Source organism: Neoarius graeffei, chromosome 19 (assembly GCF_027579695.1).
Source record: "Neoarius graeffei isolate fNeoGra1 chromosome 19, fNeoGra1.pri, whole genome shotgun sequence".
NCBI lineage: Eukaryota > Metazoa > Chordata > Actinopteri > Siluriformes > Ariidae > Neoarius > Neoarius graeffei.
In genome coordinates, this window is record NC_083587.1 from 67,747,133 (window position 1) to 67,770,372 (window position 23,240).

A 23,240-nucleotide genomic window follows, 5' to 3' on the forward strand; every position below is an offset into this window, starting at 1 on the left:
TGTTTCTCAATCTCAGTACGTGTTTCTCCAAAATGTTTTGTAAATATAGCTTTCATGTTTAGTGAGAACCAATAAAACCAATCAGTTGCTTGGTTAAACTAAGCTCCGCCCCTTGAGGATTGATCAGCACGTGGTTCCAATATTTTTTACAAATATCAGCATGTTTTTGATAATTATTATTATTATTATGCAAAGTTTTGTGTTTCAGTTTGTGTGTTTGTTTTTTTTACTTCAGTAGAGGACTGAACGGTAAACGACATCATATAACACAGACCTAAGTATAACTTATTATAAAAATTTATAATACTCATACTCTTATTTACAATAACATTCCCATTAATAAACTCAAACCTTTTATTCCTTAGAATTTTTTTGTTTAAGTCTCCAAAGTGCTTGTAACAAATCTAAAAGATCATGACTGTATAATATATATTTAATTTTTTATTTAATTTTTCTTTTTTATTTTTCTGATCAATTCTCAAATCACAGGCTATAAATCACATCAATCACAAAATTCACCATGAACACATGCTCATCAAAATACAAAGTCCATGAGTCCTGCATACGCCTCATTTTAACAGATTTAGTTTTTTTCATAAGAGCATGTTCCAAGGGGCGTGGTCACGCAAGGCATGCTTGATCATTAATAGGTCACGTGACCAATACATGTCTGTATCTGTGGTCGGAACTTAATATTAACTTGATGAAGCCCCCGGAAGCGTCACTTCTCTGACACGTCCATTTACACGTCATCTATATTTTCATTGTTCTGCGTTTTAAACGTTAATATTTGGTTTCAGTGGAAGTCAATAGAAGAGATTGAGCGCTTCCTGGAGTGTCGTTATACTGAAGGAACAGCGTAAAACTGCTTCCCACAGGATATAACACGACTTCACCAGCACGTCAGTTCACATGTGAGGTATAATGAGTTATTTCTGGACTTTCATTATTTCCAGACAAAAAAAAATTCAAAATCTTATTTTTCAGAAACGTGCAGACAGACACAACAGATTCAGACTAAAATTCCAGAAATATGCTGCAAATAATTACATTACACACAGGGACGGACCCAGACTGATGCAACTGATGCACGTGCATCAGTCAGAAATATATGTGCACCACTTGGCATCGGTCACGGGCCGTTTGTTTACTGCTAGCTGACTACATGGGCCATAGCCACGCTCAACCAATAGACCAATGGTTCAGGATCCGACCTCCTGTGGTAAGCGGTGATGCTCACCTGACCTAATTACCTGTATTCTCACGATGCTTTGTATAGCGTGACCTGAGACAAAGAATCTAGGTCAAACCAATAAAATGCTCCAGAAAGAGGTAGAGATTTGAAATTTGCCATGAATAATGAGCTGAGCCATGGTCGTAGCAGGCCAAGCCTGTGCTGTTTTGAAAGGTCTCGGGGTGAGGGAGGTGCCTGTAAACTTTGGTGGGGCTGGGACTTTCGGTGGCCAAGTTATTCATTTTTAAATCCCAGTGTGCACGTGCTGCTGGAGCCAGGGCTCATATTAAAGTTTTTGGCAAACCACGCTCGTGTGGGGCTTCAGGGGCGAATAGCGGGCCGAGCCGTGGTCGTCGCAGGCTGTGGCTGCCCTCTTCAGAAAGGGCTCAGTGTGCTCTACGCCCCTGTGAAAACCCATAGCGATCTGGTAAAATTAGTGAAAATATTTCTGCAAATGTGCATCTGTCAGATCCTTGGGCTGGATCCGTCCCTGTTACAGACCTCCACGTGGAAAACTAATCCCGTCTGAATAAGGCTGATGCCTGCCTGTTTCTGCCATTTCCATTTCCCTGATTTTCCTATTTGCACTTTTGCACAATCACACTCTCGCTTCACACTGAGACACAATGAGATACTAGAAAATGCCAGAGTTTACTTATCTTAGAAGTACTGTCACTGCAAATGGAAAACTCACTCAAGAGATACAGTAGATAATAAATTTGGAAAGGCGGCTGGCACTTTTAACAAAATATTACCAATAATGAAGCACAAGTTGATAAGTTTAACCACTAAGTTGAAAATTTTCTGAGCAGTAGTTTGGAAAGTAGTTGTTGGAGCCAAATCTAACCATTTTTGTTTGAGTGTCTTGTGCACCATCTGCAGGTCTGGAGTGTAGTACTTCCATCTCAAAGCTACATTTACCTGTCCAGAGCCAGAGAAGGCGTGGCTGGTTGGAGGTAACAGCTTTCTTACGTCTGTTTCTTGCCTTCACAGGCTGGGACTGTTTGTTTGAAACTTATTTATCTTTTTTGCTTTATTTATGTTGAATACAAAATAAAACCTTAATTCACTGAGTTTAAATTATATTCGACATTGTGGACAATCCCTTTTTGAGCCATGAAGGCAAGGACAGTCAGTCACCTGGATTTTTGGTAAAAGACCACTATATTTAAGTAAGAACGCTGCCTTTCAGAGTACTGGAGTGCAAGATTTTGGAAGATTTGGATGTTAATGGATTTTTCACTGTGGATTTAAAATCTGGAACTTGGACTTCTATATTTTGATTGTTTGGATGGATACATGGCAGCTAACAAAGGACAGCCATCTTGAAAACTTTTGAAGGCAAGTACGATAAAAAAAAAGCAAACCCTTGTTAATTTATCTGCAAGTGAAAAGGAACTTTGTTAACATCTGGAATGGATTTGATGTGAAACTTTTCTGTTGATTCACGGATTAAGAACATTGATGGCTTCGCTCAGTTATTAAGAAGACCAGAAGCAGTGAGTTATATTTTGTTTATGTCTTGATGGGTTTAGTGGCTGATTTCTTTAGTAAAAAATGACTGTTGAAATGGCAAAAAAAAATTTTGATCAAACAATGGATGAAATTAACAAACAAATTTTGGAAGAAATGTGTACAATTAGAAAATCCAAGCTTAGTCAGCTGACTAGGCACATGAATATAATCAAATAATTAATGAATGACATCACTTGTGCTGATGAAGTCAAATCTAATGAGATAATGTATAAAACAAAATTGGATGAGTTCAAACAAGCTCACTCCCAGTATCCGAGTTTGTTGAATAAAGAAGACTATGAAAATGATATAAAAATTTGGTTTGAACCTAAGTGGGCAGTGATAACTGAGTTCCTTTTCTCTCTCTCTCACAATGGTGGTCCAACTTGAAAGCAACTAAAGAGGAGGCCCATGATTTATTTGCTGCTGATACTGATATCAGGCCTGAAGACAGTGCATCAGCAGTAAGGGCCCCTGGATCTCAAATGTCAAAGAGACAAAGTTGCTCTCTTCTATCTTCACGAACTAGTTCTTCTAGACGCATTCAGGCAGAGGCTGAAAGAGTAACCCTTTTGGTGAAGGCTGCTGCATTAAAAGAAAAACATGCTTTAGAGGAAAAGGAGGAACAACTTAATCGTGAAAAAGAACAATTAAGAAAGAAGAAGGAACTGTTGGATATTCACACAGAACTGGCAGCAGCGTCAGCCAAGATTTCTGTTTAAAAAGGTGCTGAGGCTGAAGATGATGTTTCTAACTTAATAAACAGGGATGGCATGAATGAGCATTTTGATAGCTACATGGAAAAAGATGACACACTGGATTTCAAAAGTATTGTCATGACACCTTGTGTAAGACCAAAAACCAATTGGCATCATCCTATTGTCCATATGCTCGCACGTACTGAAGTCAGCATGCCTCAGCCGCAACATACAACAGCAGCTCAGCAGACTGTTACTACTACCAGACCAAGTCGTCAGACAGTACTGATCAGTGAGACACCAAGAATTCCATCTTCACCTACAACTGCGATGGTGCAGCAAATACAATCATCTTCACAGAGAAGAGTAGAGTCTGATCAACTCCACACAACTCTTCAAAGCCAGAATGACATCTCAATGTCTCTGGTAAGACAACAACAAATTGCCTCCCTGCCAAAAAGAGATCTAGTGGCTTTTGATGGTGATATTTTGCAGTACCAGTCATTTATTAGGTCTTTTGAACAAATTATTGAATCCAAAGTAGAGGGCAGTGAAGAAAGACTATCTTTCCTTGAACAGTATATAAAGGGACCAGCTCAAGTTCTTGTTAAGAGTTGTCAGCATTTGCCTCCAGACAGAAGTTTTCAAACTGCTAAACATCTGTTAAAAGAAAATTATGGCAATGAATATACAGTGGTGCTTGAAAGTTTGTGAACCCTTTAGAATTTTCTATATTTCTTCATAAATATGACCCAAAACATCATCAGATTTTCACACAAGTCCTAAAAGTAGATAAAGAGAACCCAGTTAAACAAATGAGACAAAAATATTATACTTGGTCATTTATTTATTGAGGAAAATCATCCAATATTACATATCTGTGAGTGGCAAAAGTATGTGAACCTCTAGGATTAGCAGTTAATTTGAAGGTGAAATTAGAGTCAGGTGTTTTCAATCAATGGGATGACAATCAGGTGTGAGTGGGCACCCTGTTTTATTTAAAGAACAGGGATCTAACAAAGTCTGATCTTCACAACACATGTTTGTGGAAGTGTATCATGGCACGAACAAAGGAGATTTCTGAGGACCTCAGAAAAAGCGTTGTTGATGCTCATCAGGCTGGAAAAGGTTACAAAACCATCTCTAAAGAGTTTGGACTCCACCAATCCACAGTCAGACAGATCGTGTACAAATGGAGGAAATTCAAGACCATTGTTACCCTCCCCAGGAGTGGTCGACCAACAAAGATCACTCCAAGAGCAAGGCGTGTAATAGTCGGCGAAGTCACAAAGGACCCCAGGGTAACTTCTAAGCAACTGAAGGCCTCTCTCACATTGGCTAATGTTAATGTTCATGAGTCCACCATCAGGAGAACACTGAACAACAATGGTATGCATGGCAGGGCTGCAAGGAGAAAGCCACTGCTCTCCAAAAAGAATATTGCTGCTCGTCTGCAGCTTGCTAAAGATCATGTGGACAAGCCAGAAGGCTATTGGAAAAATTTTTGTGGCTGGATGAGACCAAAATAGAACTTTTTGGTTTAAATGAGAAGCGTTATGTTTGGAGAAAGGAAAACACTGCATTCGAGCATAAGAACCTTATCCCATCTGTGAAACATGGTGGTGGTAGTATCATGGTTTGGGCCTGTTTTGCTGCATCTGGGCCAGAATGGCTTGCCATCATTGATGGAACAATGAATTGTGAATTATACCAGCGAATTCTAAAGGAAAATGTCAGGACATCTGTCCATGAACTGAATCTCAAGAGAAGGTGGGTCATGCAGCAAGACAACGACCCTAAGCACACAAGTTGTTCTACCAAAGAATGGTTAAAGAAGAATTAAGTGAATGTTTTGGAATGGCCAAGTCAAAGTCCTGACCTTAATCCAATGGAAATGTTGTGGAAGGACCTGAAGCGAGCAGTTCATGTGAGGAAACCCACCAACATCCCAGAGCTGAAGCTGTTCTGTACGGAGGAACGGGCTAAAATTCCTCCAAGCCGGTGTGCAGGACTGATCAACAGTTACCGCAAACGTTTAGTTGCAGTTATTGCTGCACAAGGGGGTCACACCAGATACTGAAAGCAAAGGTTCACATACTTTTGCCACTCACAGATATGTAATATTGGATCATTTTCCTCAATAAATAAATGACCAAGTATCATATTTTTGTCTCATTTGTTTAACTGGGTTCTCTTTATCTACTTTTAGGACTTGTGTGAAAATCTGATGATGTTTTAGGTCATATTTATGCAGAAATATAGAAAATTCTAAAGGGTTCACAAATTTTCAAGCACCACTGTAAGATTGCACATGCCTATATAGAAAAGGCTTTTTCTTGGTCACCAATCGAGGCAGAAGATCCAAAAGCACTGCAGGCTTATACTCTGTTTCTTAGAGGTTGCTGCAATTCAATGGAAAGTATGATGTATATGGATGAATTGAATTTGGCATCTAACCTCAAAGCCATAATGTTTAAACTTCCTCATAAAATCCGTGACAAATGGAGGTCAATTGCGTCAAAGATGCAAACAGAAAATAATACAAGAGTAACATTCCCCAATCTTGTGGAGTTCCTTGAAAAACAAGTTCGTATTTACTCTGACCCAGTGTTTGGTAACATTCTGGATGGTTCTCAGAGTAAAGAGAAGTCAAAATTTCTGCCCAAATCTAAATCTACTGGAAGCTTTGCCACAAGAATTGATCAATTAGTTCAGCCGGTCCAGTGTGGATTTTGCAGGGGTAAGCATTCACTTTCACAGTGTTCAATTTTGAGAGATAGGCCAAATAAAGAGAAAATTGACTTTTTAAGAAAAAATGGAATCTGCTTTGGATGTCTCGTAAAAGGACACATGAGTAAAGACTGCAAAAGGCGCCTGACGTGTGACATATGTAAGAAACCACATCCTGGACTTTTGCATATAGAAAATCAACAAATTACAAATAGAGATGCAGAGCAACCTCCTGTGGACAATAACAATGATCATCCTGTTTCCTTTAAATCTTGTGGGCATATTGGTAAGAATGATTGTGCACTTGCCATTGTTCCTGTTAAGGTAAAAAGCAGCAAAAGTGATCAGATAATTACAACATATGCTTTTCTTGATTCAGGCAGTTCTGCTTCCTTTTACACTGAACAACTAATGTTAAAACTGCATATTAAAGGACAGAAAACCAGCATTATGTTGCGTACTTTGAATCAAGAGAGATGTCTCTCTTCATGTCTAGTTACAGGACTTGAAGTTGCTGCCTTAGGCAGTTCTGACTTTGTTGCTTTACCAGATGTTTACACCCAGCAAGAGATGCCCGTAACAAAAGACATGATCAGAAAGGAAGAACTTTTAAAATGGCCGTATCTACAAAAGGTGACTTTACCTATCATTGATGCCCAAGTTGAGTTGTTAATTGGGTCAAATGCTCATAAAGTCATTGAACCCTGGGAGGTGATTAATAGTGAACAAGGTGGACCCTTTGCCATAAGAACACACCTAGGATGGGTTGTTAATGGCCCCCTTAGAGGTTACGATTCTGGCGCAATTAACTGTCCAATAGTTATATGCAATAGAATTTCTATAGCCAGAATTGAAGAACTTTTGATTAGTCAGTACAATCAGGATTTCAGTGAAAGAGTATCTGAAGATAAACTTGAAATGTCAGTGGAGGATAAGAAATTTATGAAATGTGCAAATAATAGTGTAATGCTGCAAGATGGACACTATACTCTTGATTTACCTTTTAGGAGAGAAAATCCAGTCTTGCCGAACAATCGATTTGTGGCAGTACAGCGGCTCCTTGGCCTGAAGAAAAAATTCCAAAGAGATGTCAAATTTAAAAAGGAATACAGTGGCTTTGTGTCAGAGATTATTGAAATGAGATATGCTGAAGTGATGCCATGTGAACAGTTAGAAAAGACCGATGGTAGGGTGTGGTACATCCCACATCATGGAGTGTACCATCCCAAGAAGAAAACCTTAAGCGTGGTCTTTGATTGTAGTGCATCCTATCAAGGAACGTCACTTAACTCCGAATTACTTCAGGGTCCAGACTTAACAAATAGTCTGGTTGGAGTGCTTGTAAGGTTTAGGCTGGAGCCAGTTGCTGTAATGGCAGATATCTGCTCCATGTTTCATCAAGTAAGAGTGTCATCAAAAGACGTGGATTACCTAAGATTTCTCTGGTGGCCTGAAGGCAGGGGTGCCGCTAGAAATCTTGGGCCCTATGAAAGATTACAATTTAGGGCCCCCCCGGTAAAATTTTCAAGCTCAAGCAATTGAATTTCAAGTCTGTTTTTGGCTGGCACTTCTACATTACTATGTATGTGATCAGCTACCTATCAAGTTTAGGTGATACAATTATTTGGTATATGAACATTTTAAATGCAGAACTGTCAGAATTAGACTGAATAGACTGTTGCCTTAAAATGAAAATTCCATGATATATATGGAAGATGTATATTATTTTATTTATTTTTTTCCCTTTTATGAGCAACTATTATTAAGCCACTCAGTAGCCTGTGGAGTTCATTCAATCCAAATGTTTGTGTTGAAAGAAATTGCATGCATCACTGTATCAGTATGGATTTATAACATTCTGTATGCACATTATGGAGACTCCAGAGCCGTCCAGCAAACATCATCAATAATCAGGATTACAAAATGTATTCCTTTGTTTCCTCCATTTATTGACTTATTGTATGTGATCAAATGTATGCCTTGATGAATAACTACACTAGTTTTTTGATACAGTTACAGAGTGCACTGCAAGAAATCCACTAAGTGTTTTTGGTTTCTTTTAGGCATCACACATTTATTAGAAAACACAGCAAATGTTCAAATATTCAAGTTAAATACTTAGCAACAGTATCAATAAATCCACACATGAACAATAGCAATGATATCTATGACCACAGCTAATGTGCAAAATATTAAAGTTAAATACTTAACAATATCAACAAATCCACACATGAACGATGGCAAAACCCCTAGACTTAATTATACAATAAAGATACCTATGAAAAAAGGTGATTTTTTTTCCACACACAGTGTGATATCCGGACTTCATAGTTTATCACACCTGCTCCTGCTTAGCAACTTCTAGAATGTTCACCTCTGTTGCGCACATAGAAAAACTGACAGCTGCTCTAAGCTGCGCTAATAGCGGCGCTGCGCACACACGGAGCTACACATTTCACTGTCCCCGCCCACAATCACACTGTACCATTAGTAAAAAGGGTGGAGGGGTGAAATGACAATATCATAAATAATTCAAGAAAAATGTTATAGCAAATCATAACCATGTATAATTTGCATATTTTAACAGATGAAATGAAATATTTTATTTCAAAAACTTACACAAGGCAATACTATTAAAATAATATTAATATCCCTCACAGGCCCCCCTGTCAGTGCCAGGCCCCCCTGTCAGTGCCAGGCCCTTAGAATCGTCCTAACTTCCCCCCCCTAGCTGCGCCCCTGCCTGAAGGTGATGTACGTCAAAGTGCAGTAGAACACCGCATGCTTGTTCACTTATTTGGTGCAGTATCATCTCCAAGTTGCGCAAGTTTTGCGTTAAAGAGGACCGCAGAAGACAACAAGGGTAACTTTGCCACAGAAGTCATCTCATCTCATCTCATTATCTGTAGCCGCTTTATCCTTCTACAGGGTCGCAGGCAAGCTGGAGCCTATCCCAGCTGACTACAGGCGAAAGGCGGGGTACACCCTGGACAAGTCGCCAGGTCATCACAGGGCTGACACATAGACACAGACAACCATTCACACCTACGGTCAATTTAGAGTCACCAGTTAACCTAACCTGCATGTCTTTGGACTGTGGGGGAAACCGGAGCACCCGGAGGAAACCCACGCGGACACGGGGAGAACATGCAAACTCCACACAGAAAGGCCCTCGCCGGCCCCGGGGCTCGAACCCAGGACCTTCTTGCTGTGAGGCGACAGCGCTAACCACTACACCACCGTGCCGCCTCCACAGAAGTCATCAATACTATTAACAACAATTTTTATGTTGATGATTGTTTGAAGTCTCTGCCCTCAGATCAGGAAGTTTTACAACTTGTTGAGGACTTGTCAACTGCCTGTCGGAAAGGAGGATTTCAACTCACAAAATGAGCACGTAACAGTCGTACTGTCCTTGCTGCTATTCCTCAAGAAGATAGAGCCAAAGATGTTAAAATGCTGGACTTGGAGAAAGATGAACTGCCAATGAAGAGGGCTCTTGGATTACAGTGGTGTATTGAAAATTCATGTTTAAGATTGCACTGAAACAGAGACCACTCACTCAAAGAGGATTATTGTCCGTTATCAGTTCAGTATATGATCCACTTGGTTTCTTAGCTCCACTTACCTTGCCTGTCAAGCATATGCTTCAGCAGTTGTGTAAAGAAAGGTATGGATGGGACGAATCAATTTGTTCTGCAACATCTCAGAAGTGGATATCTAGTCTTGAGAGACTGAATGACTTCAGTGTACCCTGTTGCATTAAACCAAGGCATTTTGGAAAGCCAATGCATGCCCAATTGCATCACTTTTCGGATGCTTGTGAATATGGCTATGGCACTGCAAGTTATCTGTGGATGGAGAATGACCACGGTGATGTCTCTGTTTCCTTTATGATGGGAAAAGGAAGATTGGCTCCCTTGAAACAGATGGCAATTCCTAGACTGGAGCTCTCTGCGGCAGTGCTGTCAGTAAGGGTGGATAAAATGCTCAGGTTAGAGCTTCAACTTAAACTCGAGAACTCAGTGTTTTGGACTGATAGACAGTCTTAAAGTATATAGCTAACGAATATGTACGTTTCCACACCTTTGTTGCCAATCGAATATCTGTTATCCGGGACAATTCCAGTTTCTCAGTGGAGGTTTGTGGGAACAAAATTAAATCCAGCTGATGATGTGTCTAGAGGCTTGACTGTCAAGAAGTTTGTTGAATGCAGACGGTGGATAGAAGGTCCAACCTTTCTCAGTAAACCAGAAGATGAATGGCCATTTTACCCTACAGATTTCCAGTTCAGCCCAGTGGATGACCAAGAGGTTAAAAAGAAAGTTACCGTGTTAAGCACTAATGTCCAAGATAAAGAAAACCCAATTGATCAACTGCTGTTATATTTTTCAGAGTGGTTGAAACTTAAGAAGGCAGTGGCTTGGTTCTTGAAATTTAAAGACATCTTGAAGATCCTTGCAAGAAAAAGAAAATAAATTGAATGTGCAAAGATCTGCCCTCAAAGCAGAGAAGTTGCTTTAAAGATGCAAGCCTTCAAATCTACATTGGGTGGTCAGAACCTTAACATTGAAGATCTGGAAAGGGCAGAGAAGGTAATCATTGGAATAAGCCAAAGACAAACATTCTCTAAAGAATTGGCCAGATTGGAAATGGTGTCACCTAGTGTACAAAAAACAAGTTGTATATTTAGGTTGGATCCAATGTTGGATGATGGTGTATTGAGAGTTGGTGGACGCCTCTGCAGGTCAGCTATGCCTGAGCAGGTAAAACATCCAGTTATCCTACATAAAGGTCATCCAATCTCTTCTTTGATATTGCATCATATTCATGAACACACAGGCCATAGTGGAAGAAATCATGTTCTCTCAGAACTCCGTAAAAAGTACTGGATCACAAATGCAAACTCTGCTGTAAGAAGCATAGTTAACAAATGTGTTGTCTGCAGACGAGTAGCTGGAAGAACAAAAATACAGAAAATGGCAGATTTACCAAAAGAGAGAGTAATCCCTGACCTTCCCCCTTTTACAAACATAGGAATGGATTACTTTGGACCAATTGAAATCAAGCGGGCTAGAAGCCTTGTAAAACGGTACGGGGTAATCTTTACTTGCATGTCTAGTCGGGCAGTGCATCTTGAGATGGCATATTCCTTAGATACAGATTCTTGTATCAGCGCCATCAGAAGATTTGTTTGTCGTAGAGGTCAAGTCTCTCACATTCGTTCAGATAACGGTACCAATTTGGTAGGTGCTGAAAAAGAATTGAGAAAAGCTCTTGTGACTTTGAATCAGGATAAAATAAGAAATTCCCTGTTAAAAGATAACATCAAATGGTCTTTCAATCCCCCAGCAGCGTCACACCATGGCGGCGTGTGGGAGAGGATTATCAGAATGGTGAGAAGTGCTTTTGTCAGTTTTACACCAGCAAGTACTTGATGATGAAGGCCTGTGTACCATCCTATGTGAGGTAGAGGCAATCCTCAATAGTCGGCCCATTACCACTATGTCACCTGACCCACATGATCTTGAAGCTTTGACACCTAATCATGTTTTGCTTTTAAAGTCTAAACCTGTTTTACCACCAGGAATCTTTCAGAAATCTGACATGTATCTGAGACGTAGGTGGAAACAAGTCCAATATATGGCTGATTTATTTTGGAAGAGATGGATTCAAGAATACTTCCCGCTGTTACAAGAACGGCAAAAGTGGACAAATACAAAAAGAAACATTCAAACAGGAGACATAGTTTTGATAGTGGATGCAACAGCATCTTGAGGGTCCTGGATCTTGGGAAGGGTCCTTCAAACCTTTCAGGATGGAAAAGGGCTGGTACGTTCAGTACAGATTAAAACAAAGACAAGTGTTCTCAAGTGACCCATTACAAAAGTCTGTCTGCTGGTAGATGATTGCTCCTCTGACAACTAATGCAATCAACCTATTGAAAGTATGTAATTTTATCTTTTTCCATAAAAAAAAGGGAAATCATTTTTATTATGGTTAAGAGCTCCATTTTATGCTTTTGTAATTGTATTCTATTTACATTGCATACAATTAGAGGCCGGAATGTTGGAGCCAAATCTAACCATTTTTGTTTGAGTGTCTTGTGCACCATCTGCAGGTCTGGAGTGTAGTACTTCCATCTCAAAGCTACATTTACCTGTCCAGAGCCAGAGAAGGCGTGGCTGGTTGGAGGCAACAGCTTTCTTACGTCTGTTTCTTGCCTTCATAGGCTGGGACTGTTTGTTTGAAACTTATTTATCTTTTTTGCTTTATTTATGTTGAATACAAAATAAAACCTTAATTCATTGAGTTTAAATTATATTCGACATTGTGGACAATCCCTTTTTGAGCCATGAAGGCAAGGACAGTCAGTCATGGAAATACTCAGTCAGTCACCTGGATTTTTGGTAAAAGACCACTACAGTAGTTTCCACTGCTCTTGTATATGGTGCAGAAACCTGGAACACAACCATCAGGGAAGAAAAACGTCTTTCATCCTTTTATAATTGTTGTCTTAGTATCAGTTGGATGGACCACATCTCAAATAAGGAATTATCCCAACACACTAACCAACCTCCAGTGAGAAACATACTACAAAAGAAACAATAACATGGCTTGGCCACGTAGTAAGGACGGCACCTTCCTGAATTACCCAGAGACTCGTCTTTTGGAACCCATTAGGAACACGAAGGCCTGCTCTACAAAGAACAAGATGGAGAGACAGCGCGACGTTGAGGGACCTAGAAGGACGTTCCATCACGTTTGAAGAAGCCGTAACGATCACCAGTGACAGAAAGGAATGGTCAAGGCTTATAAAGATGCTTTGTGACACTGAGTCACAAAGACTCAAGAAGAAGAAGAGGATTCTAGCTTCATGGTTTTGATCCTTTTGATAAGTTTTTCATTTTGTACATTTAATGATATATGTAAAGTCACTAAGGTGTTCCATTTTGTGTTGTTTGCTGATGACACAAATATTTCCTGTTCTGGGGATAACTTACAAAAATTACAGAAGGACACCACTATAGAAATGAACAAATTTAAAAAATGGTTCGATAGAAACAGGTTATCACTAAATTTGAGCAAGACAAAAACAATGTTGTTTGGTAATTGTACACTGAATACACAGGCACTAATAAAAATAGATGGAGTTGAAATAGAAAGAGTTCACGAAATTACATTTTTTGGAGTAACCATAGATTACCGAATCAATTGGAAATTGCATAACAGCCACGTACAAACTAAAGTCTCAAGAAGCATTGCAATAATAAACTAGAAAAGCACTCGGCAGACCTCCGCCAATAATCCTTTAAAAAAATCCGGGATCCAGAAGGTGATCCGGATCACCACCAAAATTTAATGGATTGTTACTTGTGCCCAGTCACACCTCTGGAAAAAATTTCAGAGCAATCCGTTCATTACTTTTTCTGTAATGTTGCTAACAGACAAACCAACCAACAAACAAACCAATGCTACTGAAAACATAACCTCCTTGGCGGGGGTAACAAAGCAAAAAAGGTTCTGGATCAGAAATCACTCCACACTCTTTACTGTTCCCTCGTCTCACCATACTTTCAATACTGAGCTGAGGTTTGGGGCAACAATTACAAAACATCACTACGGCCACTAACCATCATTCAGAAAAGAGCAATACGGATCATTCACAACGTTGGCTATCAGGAACACACAAACTCGTTATTTTTACAAATTACTAAAATTTACAGACATTGTGGATTATCAAACAGCTCAAATAATGTTCAAAGCTAAAAATAATCTATTACCAATAAATATACAAAAATTATTCAGTATCCAGGAGGGGAGTTATAATTTAAGGGGAAAAATTAACTTTAACTTTATTTCGTACAAACAGGAAAAGTTTGTGTGTTTCAGTTAGCGGAGTGAGACTATGGAACAGGTTCACCATGGAGTTGAAGCAGCGTCCAAACATGAAACAGTTTAAAATGAGGTTCAAAGACACTATTTTCAAGAGGTACAGGGATGAGGGAGGTGATGGGTAGCACTAAGTGTTATGAGAAGACTTTTCTGTTACTTTTCGTGTCTGTGTGCGTGCGTACTGTATGTGAAGGTGTATGCTTATAATAGATATATTTTATATGGGTGTATGTATGGGGAGGTGTGTGTATGTAGGGATGTATATGTATGTAGATATGTACCGTATGTATATGTATACATATGTGTTTATGCGTATGTATGTATGTATGTGTATGGATATATGTAAATTACATTTAGGTTTTTCTAAATACAAAGTCAGAAATGTATTTTATTTATCTATAAGTATCAGGCATGAGCATCTAAACGGGTAGCAAGGAAGCTTGTTATTGTTATTCATTATTTAAGGAGAAGGGGTGGGAGTTTATAAGTTTTACTTCTTCTCACTCATCTCATCTCATTATCTGTAGCCGCTTTATCCTGTTCTACAGGGTCGCAGGCGAGCTGGATCCTATCCCAGCTGACTACGGGCGAAAGGCGGGGTACACCCTGGACAAGTCGCCAGGTCATCACAGGGCTGACACATAGACACAGACAACCATTCACACTCACATTCACACCTACGCTCAATTTAGAGTCACCAGTTAACCTAACCTGCATGTCTTTGGACTGTGGGGGAAACCGGAGCACCCGGAGGAAACCCACGCGGACACGGGGAGAACATGCAAACTCCACACAGAAAGGCCCTCGCCGGCCACGGGGCTCAAACCCGGACCTTCTTGCTGTGAGGCGACAGCGCTAACCATTACACTACCATGCCGCCGTATTTCTATGCATTATGTTTAAATGTTTGTTTTATTTTTCTTTTTATTATTTTGCTTTTCATATTCGAAATAAACACTTAAATCAGTCAATCAATCCTTCACTATAGGATTTTTTTGTCTATTTTGTTATATATATATATATTTTTTTTTTTTTTTTTTTTTTTTTTAATTCATGTTCACCTCCACTAAGTTTGTCTAACATTTTTGTATTTTGGATGAGATGGATTTATATATATATATAAAAAAAACCTTGGCCATTTTTCCTGTTTATTCTTAAACCATATGATGAGGGCACTGCTTAAAAATACACACTTCTTCTTTAAAAGGTGTGTGTGTAAAATTGCACAGTCAATAGCAACTCTATCATGCTTTCATAACTAATAAAATATTTACCTGAATTGAATTATGTTTTCTTGAACATCATGTTTTAGGTAAGTGTGCAACAAATTTCCCATACATTATTTATTATTTTATTATATATTTATTTGTCTTGATTACAGCATGCATATTCATTAAGAGACAATAAGATCAAATAAAAACATTTATTTTTAGTATAAGCTACAACTACAGTAACAAGCCAGTTAGTATTAAAATAATCTGAAGTGTTAAAATATAACTTCACTATAATTATGTATGCTACAGAATTGCATTACATCTCCATGTGTGTATAATAATATATGTACAGGATATGTTTACAGGATAGAGGTAAAGCTAAGTTTCCATTCAAGTATAATATACTTAGAATAATTGAAGTGAAAATTAATTTAGTTGAATAAATAACATGATTGCAATATTTACTTGCATGAAGTGACAGGTATTGAGAAATGTAGCTGTAACTGAAAGTTGTATTGTCTTAAAGGAGACCGTCAAATGCATTGGCAGCTGATTTCATCACTTTGTCCATTGACCAGTTTTTTAACATTTTAATTGAACATATAAACGAAAACATGGCTAACCACGCACACACTGAATCTGTCTAGATTGGAAATGGCTAATGCTGTGTTAGCATCAGCTGCTATGGTAGTTATTATGGTAGAAGTTAAAATAGCAATGCACTATGCTAATAAGACAACTACCAGCAAATGGACTGCCGTGTCATCATTATTAGCACACACGCTGCTCAGGTTCATAGCCCCAAATTTTAAAGCAAATGAAAGCAGATGTTGGAGGTTATTAGATTCACAGATTGAGTCGATTAAATTTTGTAGGGCGTATTAAAAAATGAATAATTAAGCATGACAATTCAGCTGCAATTGATGATTAGATGGCTGAAAGGCTGGTGGTTGAGCCTGGGCTAACGGAGGTGCTTGCCCCAAATGGATAAACACTCAAATCGTTCATGTTGCCCAAGGTTACCATGTCTCGAGCACACAGGGGAAGCAAGGATGAGCAGCAGCGCATACTGCTCCATGTGAAATTCCCTTTTGGTTCCATCCTCATGGAAACACACAGGCTGCTCGTAGGTTGGTTGGTCTCCCAGTTGGCAAAGCTGAAGTGGACATCCTTATGCCAGTACCACTCAGAGGTGACAAGGCTGCGTCGCAGGCCAAGCCATGCAGCACCTTCCGCATTCATACTGTTGAGTGTAGCTACCATTTTTTGTTGTGTAAAGTTCATGTTGGGACTGGCCAGAATCAAGCCTTTACTGATGCAGTAAGCCCGAGATGCCTGCCAACTGGATGTGACGTTAGAAAGTACATATTCCGTCGGAACCACAACACAACCGTTGGGGTCTGTGGAGCAAACAAATACAGTTTAAATGCACAGTTATGACCTTGTTCTATTAGCCTATTAGATACCATTGCTTTTGATAGTTTTTATAATCTGCAAGAATTCAAGCAGCACTTTACCTGGCTCATTGTTTATAGAAATTGCTGGACCTCCATACAACACCAATAATTCTGAATACTCAAAGACATACACCGCAATTTTCGAGGTAGGATGCCAAAAGATGCATGACCGACAGGAATCCAGTTTTACTGAAGCCCATGAGTATCCTGTATCCCCCACATCATTCCAATTTACAGAGGTTACAGCGCTGAGAGGCTTAATGCCCATGTGGGTGTCGTCTTTTGTCGCTGTTTCAACGATGAGTATAACAAAAGCTCTGGTCTGTATGTTGGTGTGTACCAAGTAGCAGCTAGAAAACAAGGTTTTCGGGAGGAGATCAATTATGATGCCAGGGTGGATTACTCTGACCGATGCTGGCACCGATGTTGTGAAGCTTGGGCTTCCAGTGTCTAGAGCTGGTAAATAGGGAAGTAATCCGATGGAACCAGGTGCAACAGTCTTGCTCTCAGAGCCACAGCTGAGGTCAACACTGTCGGCTGAGGTTACAACTAGGCGATTGACAGGGTCATCGAAAGGAGGGAAGATGAATTCAGTTCCTAGAAAGGTGGTTGGTCGAAGTTGGTGTGCAACCAAGTTACACCTGCAATTCTCAGTGTCGATACACGGATTGGTCAAGATCACGGCAACTTTTGCAGTTGATGAAACTTTAAACCAGAAGGCGTCGCTTGGCAGCTGCGTCAGCTCAAAAGGGCCTAGTGCGATCTCAGTACTTTCCTCCTTCTCAGGTGTTTTTTTGGTCACCGTGACGCTGTTGCTCACATTTTCTGCATTAATAATGAGGAGTCTGTAACTGAAATCCATCGGCACAATGGACGAGTCAGTGACCACAGAGTAATTATAGGTGTTCAGCTGGACAGCCAACTCGGTGTAATTATGGGAAGGGACTAGATATTCCACTCCCAGATGTGTTGTAGGTAGAACAACATTGGCCTGTATGCTGTCTCCTCTCTTGTTGATGGAAAGCACAGTGATATTCTTGTTGCTAACAATTCTGATTGACTTCGTAGAGACATCAAATTGATTGACTTCTGCACCAGAAACATTCACAGTGAACACCTGTGGGATGCTGATGAAACTTTGGTTGACAGATGTACCACTCATGAAGATCTGAATAGTAGTGTCAGGGAGGAATGTAGTGATTTTCAGTGTGTGGTAGAGCTCTGCTGGAAAGTAGTAAGCAAGGTTCTCTGGAAATGCTGTGACAAATTCCACACCGTAGTCAACAGCGTGACCTGTGAGAATCAAACACACCTGGTTATTAGCGTAGATTGGAATGGGAGTTTCTCGATCTCTAAACTTCAGAATAAGAACAGGTTGTGTGTTTAGGGCATGCTGAAACATGACTGGAACACGCAGAACTTACCTTGACATAATATCGACATAATAAGTACGATGGGGAACATGATTAAACAGGGAAACCAGGTGCTTCTAACGGACCAGATTTGTTCAACTCAGCACTCTGTGAGATCTTCGGAGCTGTAGAACGAGACAAACACACACACAAGTCCTTCACATTTATTTCATTTATTGTTTAACTGACATTTCAGTTTTTCTTTTTACTACATTTATTATTCTAAACTGTCCCAGTAGTATTGCATTAGATAACTACTCTCTTAAAAAATTTAGAACCCTTAAGTGTTCTTCCATTGTACCTCTGGGGGGAACCATTAACGGTTCCATGTAGAGCCTGACAACAAAGCATTTTTCTATCAGAAAGATGGATAAGAACCTTGAACTATACAGAGAACCCATGAAAAACTCTTTTTCCTAAAAAATGCTCTACTCTATGCCATTTTTAAAAAATTCAGAACCCTTAATTGTTCTTTGGTTGTCATCCCCACCTGGTTTAAGACCCTATAAGGAAACACCCTTGAGAAGAACCCTTGAAGAGCTCCTTTTCTAAGAGCGTAGCTTCTTGAAAAAGCCTGACTTAAAAAAAAAGAAAAGAAAAAAACTGTTAAGTGTGGGTTCTAAACCTGGGTTGTTCCTCTGAAGGAACCGTTAAAGGTTCCATGTTTCTCCATCAGAAAGGGTTTCAGGTAGAACCTTCAGTTCTTTAGTTGTAATGGTTCTGGGTAGAACCCTACAACAAAATGTTTCTCAATTAAAACAGGCTCGAAGTCGAACCCTTTTAGGATGCCAAGACCTTTTCCGCATATGAGAAACCCTTGATAAGAGCCCTTAAAGAGCTCATGTTGGGGGCCTACATTCTTAAAGTTAGAACCCTCAAGTGGTCCTCAGTTATCCCTCTAGGGGAACTATGAAAAGCTATGAAGCCTTCTAGAAGCCACCAACCCTTAATTATCTAAAGAACTCTGAATGAAGAATTATATTTATCCATTCATTTATTTATTTTCCAATAACTTATGTGCAATTATTTTCTTCTTAGCACCTAAAACCTGTCTGATGTTTAACATTCGGCACTCTTGGTCTTTAGTCCTCTCTTAAGGTTCTTGTGGGTTTGTAGAATAATTAATGTAGTAAAATGAAAATTGGGAATGCCAGTTAAAGGGTCTGAAAGGTTTCCACTTGAACCCTTTTCTCACGAGGAAATATTCTGTTGTAAAGTTCTACAGCTAACTTTTAAGGTTCCTCCTTTTGCATTAACGCTAATCACGAGGCTAATGTTAGCTCACTCTTGGCTTATTGTGGCTACAGGTTTTAATTTCACAATGCAGTAAATTAATGAGAGTTAGCTTTTTGGTATTAGAGAGATCACATTAACATTAGCTAAGCTAACTAGCTGACTAGACAAACTCATGTTGTGTAAATAAAGTTAGTGTTGTTCTGCTAATCACAGTGACATGAGACAAAAAACTAGCAAGTGGTGAAGTCACGCATCAGATTTGCATGTCACTGGACATAATCAGGGTGTGTGTGTGTGTGTGTGTGTGTGTGTGTGTATAGCAAATTTGGAAATGGCACAAAGAGTTTGCATTTTTTTTTACACACATGAGCTGCTCTGTTTTTCCACCTGGAATAAACTTTTCTGTGGTTTTGGTTTTAAGACAATTTTATTTCCACTGGACTATTATATGAAACTATTTCCTGAAAAATAAATTCATTAATTCAAAAAACATTATGTAATATTTCTAGGATATAATTTTACTTATAAAAATGCCATTAATATAAAATTATTTAATTTACACCTTGACATTTAAGCATTTATCAACTAAATAAAAACTTGTTTATTTATAAATTTTGTAAAAACAAAAATTTCTGTAAATTATAGTTAATGCTGTTTATATTCAAGATATGTGTTACAGGTCAAAAAATTTCAACCTAGGTGATTTTTTTTCTTTTGACCTGGGTTAACATTTTTAACCTAGTTCATAATTTCCTAAAGATTCTGAAAAGGGATTTTCCATCACTTCTGTTGTTTCTCTTTCTTCCATCCACTTCCTCTCTGTCTACACCTACAGAGTATTTCCTCTGGTCTGTCTGTCCATCTCTTCCCATCTACCTAATTAGCATTTTTTAAAGTATCTTCTGATTCTTAACACAACAGCTAAACTACTAGACCAGTGACGACTGTGACAGAAGGAGTGATATATATTTTGAATTTATTCATGAGTCCAGTCTTACTACGTCATCAAGTCATTTAAAATACAAAGTCTTCCCAAATCCGAACCCGAGCTCGAGTAAGTCTCCCTAATACAAGTAGCAAATTATGAACTGGGTTAAAAACTCTAACCGAGGTTGAATTCTAACTTGTAACATCTGTTTATTCAACCTCTACTTATTTTCAGCCAGTTCATTTCTTGACTGGTTTATTTTTTATGATTTAAATAAACTGAATATTTGTGCAGATTTATGCTCTTTGTATGCAGAACATACAGAACAGGATCAAATCAAATACAAACATAAGCTTTTTTCTGGCTTTGTAATAATAATAATAATAATAATAATATCAGGCTTCGTGGCAGTTCTGAGGAGTAAACTGTATCACATCTGACCATATGATCAAAAATAACAATAAACAATAATAAGTTACATTTATATTTTATATAGCACCTTCCTCAAGCCCAAGGTTGCTTTACATAGGTCAAAGAAAACAGAATACACACACAAAGTTGGTAAAGAGTGGTAAGTTTATGCAGTGGTAGAGGAGGAGAAGTTTTCAGGAAACAGAAATGTTTTGAGATGAGAAAAAAAAAGGTGTTCAATTATAAAGAGAACTCTTTTGAAATCTCCCTGTGCGTGTTTACGTCGGCCCGTTCTGTCCGGCGTGTTTCTGATCTGCTTCACAAAAGTGTGAACTTGCCTTTGCTGAGATCTGGACACAAACAAGTGCTCTGAGTGTCTGTGATGAGAAACTTGTGTGTGCTGAAAATCATGGTATAAAAAAAATAATCAACACACCTCGTTATGAGCAAATAAAATAACCTGCGAAACTAAAACGCTCAGAGGAAATGGACAGGATTATAATATAGTATGAATCAGAGAGAAAATGCAAAATGGGGAGATCTAAATCCAGTTTTATTTTATTCGTTTGTTTTTGTATTTATTGACTTTTTCAGATGTTCTACAGAATAACTGCTTAATGTCAAGTCAAGTTTATTTGTATAGCGCTTTTAATAATAGACATTGTCACAAAGCAGCTTTACAGAATCTGAATGACCCAAGACATGAGCTAATTTTATCCCTAATCTATCCCCAATGATGAAGCCTGTGGCGATGGTGGCAAGGAAAAACTCCCTCAGACGGCATGAGGAAGAAACCTCGAGAGGAACCAGACTCAAAAGGGAACCCATCCTCACCTGGGCAACAACAGACAGCATGACGACTATAACATTAACAGTTTTAACTGTTCTCGTTGATGTTATAAACTCTTCACTGATGGAAACTTGAGTGCAAAACTGTTCATGACAACTGCAGTCCTAAAGTTAGTAAGTCAACTGTAGTCCTCAGCCATAAAAGCATTACTGTAAGAGTCCAGAGCGTCAATGCTGAGCAGATCTGCATAATGATATCAAAAACCATGATGCTGTGGGACAAACTGCAAAATATACAGCTTGCAAATGACAGTAAGTTAATCTCAGGGGAGTAACAACATCCGAGATCAAAAAGGAAAATAAATCACACCATTAACATTACGCTATGTTAGGTCTTTAAATCTGAGAGTGTAATGCAAGCAAACCTTTACTGCATATTTAAAACACTTTTATCGATCTCTTTTCAACTCTGATTCAATCAGTGACACTCTCAAGTTAAAACCTGCTGCACAATAGCACAGACGTAGCCCTAAAAACACAACAGGAGTCCTAAAAGTCCTTCTACACAACTTAAATATATTTTTAAAATACATTTTTTTAAACAAACAGGACCGAAGGCATACCCTTGAGGGACACACCCCAGTAAGAAGAACATACTAAACTTTTGTTTTAAGGATATAAATCATATGCCATTAATCCTAACACCAAAAAATCATAGTCATAGAATCAAATTTAGTCGCAGAATCAAATTGAACTTACAGACACATTCGTATTTTAAAATGATAAGAAGAAGAAAGAAATGTTTACCTTCCAGCGCAGTCACAACACACCTCAATCCTCCAGACTGAATGCGTAGGTCATGTCTCTGTCCTCCAGCTCGCGCATGCAGTCGGACACATTTGACTTTCAAACTTTAGAATTTTCACCCAGTTTTGCATAAAGTCCAGAGAGAGAAGTTTAAGGAGCGCGTGTACTTTCTCCTTTTTCTTAATCCATCACACCACATAACAAACAAACAACGTTACAGTGTGCAGAAGTGAAAACAACTGAACGTCAGACGTCTCAGAGCGGAAACACGCTTTGTCATGGTTTTGTCATCTCCATTTTCACTGCCAAGGAATTAATGCTATTAAGGACTGAATTCAGCATTTCCTGAACGGTGTCTCGGCCTTTAGTTGGTCCAGATTTATGTTTTCTTCGGAAAATATTCTGCCATTTTAAACGAGTCACAAAATCAAAAAGTGTTCTTCCAAAACCAAAGCACTACATTTCTATACACATCCATACACAAGCGCCTTCACCGTTACTAAACACAGGTTTATGTGGCATGTTTATCTTTGTAAAAAAGTCTAGGCATTGTATTGAGAGTCTACTTTGAATTGTGATTCATCTTTTGAACAGTCTGAAGTACTGAATTTGCTGAAATCAGTTGAATCAGATGTGACCAAGTTTGGCTCCTTTCTCATTCACTGAATGAATCAGCGAATCATTTTGGTCATGACTGAGTTTTGCTCCCTTCTCAAGTGAATCAATTAATCCTTTCATTTGGGCATCACTACTTTCTTGTTCACTGAATCAGTTGAATCAATTAATCATTCCTTTTTACATTAATTGAAATCAGGCAAGTCAGTGAATCTTTCCAGTCGTGACTGATTCAGTGAAACAGTTGAATCACTGAATCGTTTCATTCATGACTGGGATGTGTCACTGTGAGTCAATG

At 38.8% G+C, this 23,240-nt stretch overlaps 1 protein-coding gene across 1 annotated transcript; it reads right to left on the minus strand.

Annotated features, from left to right (window-relative positions):
• Positions 1-15,770: 15,770 nt before the first annotated feature.
• LOC132868035 (uncharacterized) lies at positions 15,771-22,383 on the minus strand. Its single transcript, XM_060901013.1, has 4 exons — positions 22,328-22,383; positions 18,169-18,281; positions 16,805-18,037; positions 15,771-16,687 (listed from the first exon to the last, which is right to left on the minus strand). The coding sequence occupies exons 2-4, from the start codon at positions 18,206-18,208 to the stop codon at positions 16,215-16,217; spliced, it is 1,746 nt and encodes a 581-aa protein (XP_060756996.1). The 5' UTR covers positions 18,209-18,281; positions 22,328-22,383; the 3' UTR covers positions 15,771-16,214.
• Between the last annotated feature and the right edge of the window lie 857 nt (positions 22,384-23,240).

Coding starts and splice junctions, on each gene's coding strand:
- LOC132868035 (XM_060901013.1), bottom strand. CDS start 18,208: ATGTTCCCCATCGTACTTATTATGTCGATATTATGTCAAG. Junction 18,038..18,168: donor TATGTCGATATTATGTCAAG/GTAAGTTCTGCG, acceptor TGATTCTCACAG/GTCACGCTGTTGACTACGGT. Junction 16,688..16,804: donor TTCTATAAACAATGAGCCAG/GTAAAGTGCTGC, acceptor TTTGCTCCACAG/ACCCCAACGGTTGTGTTGTG.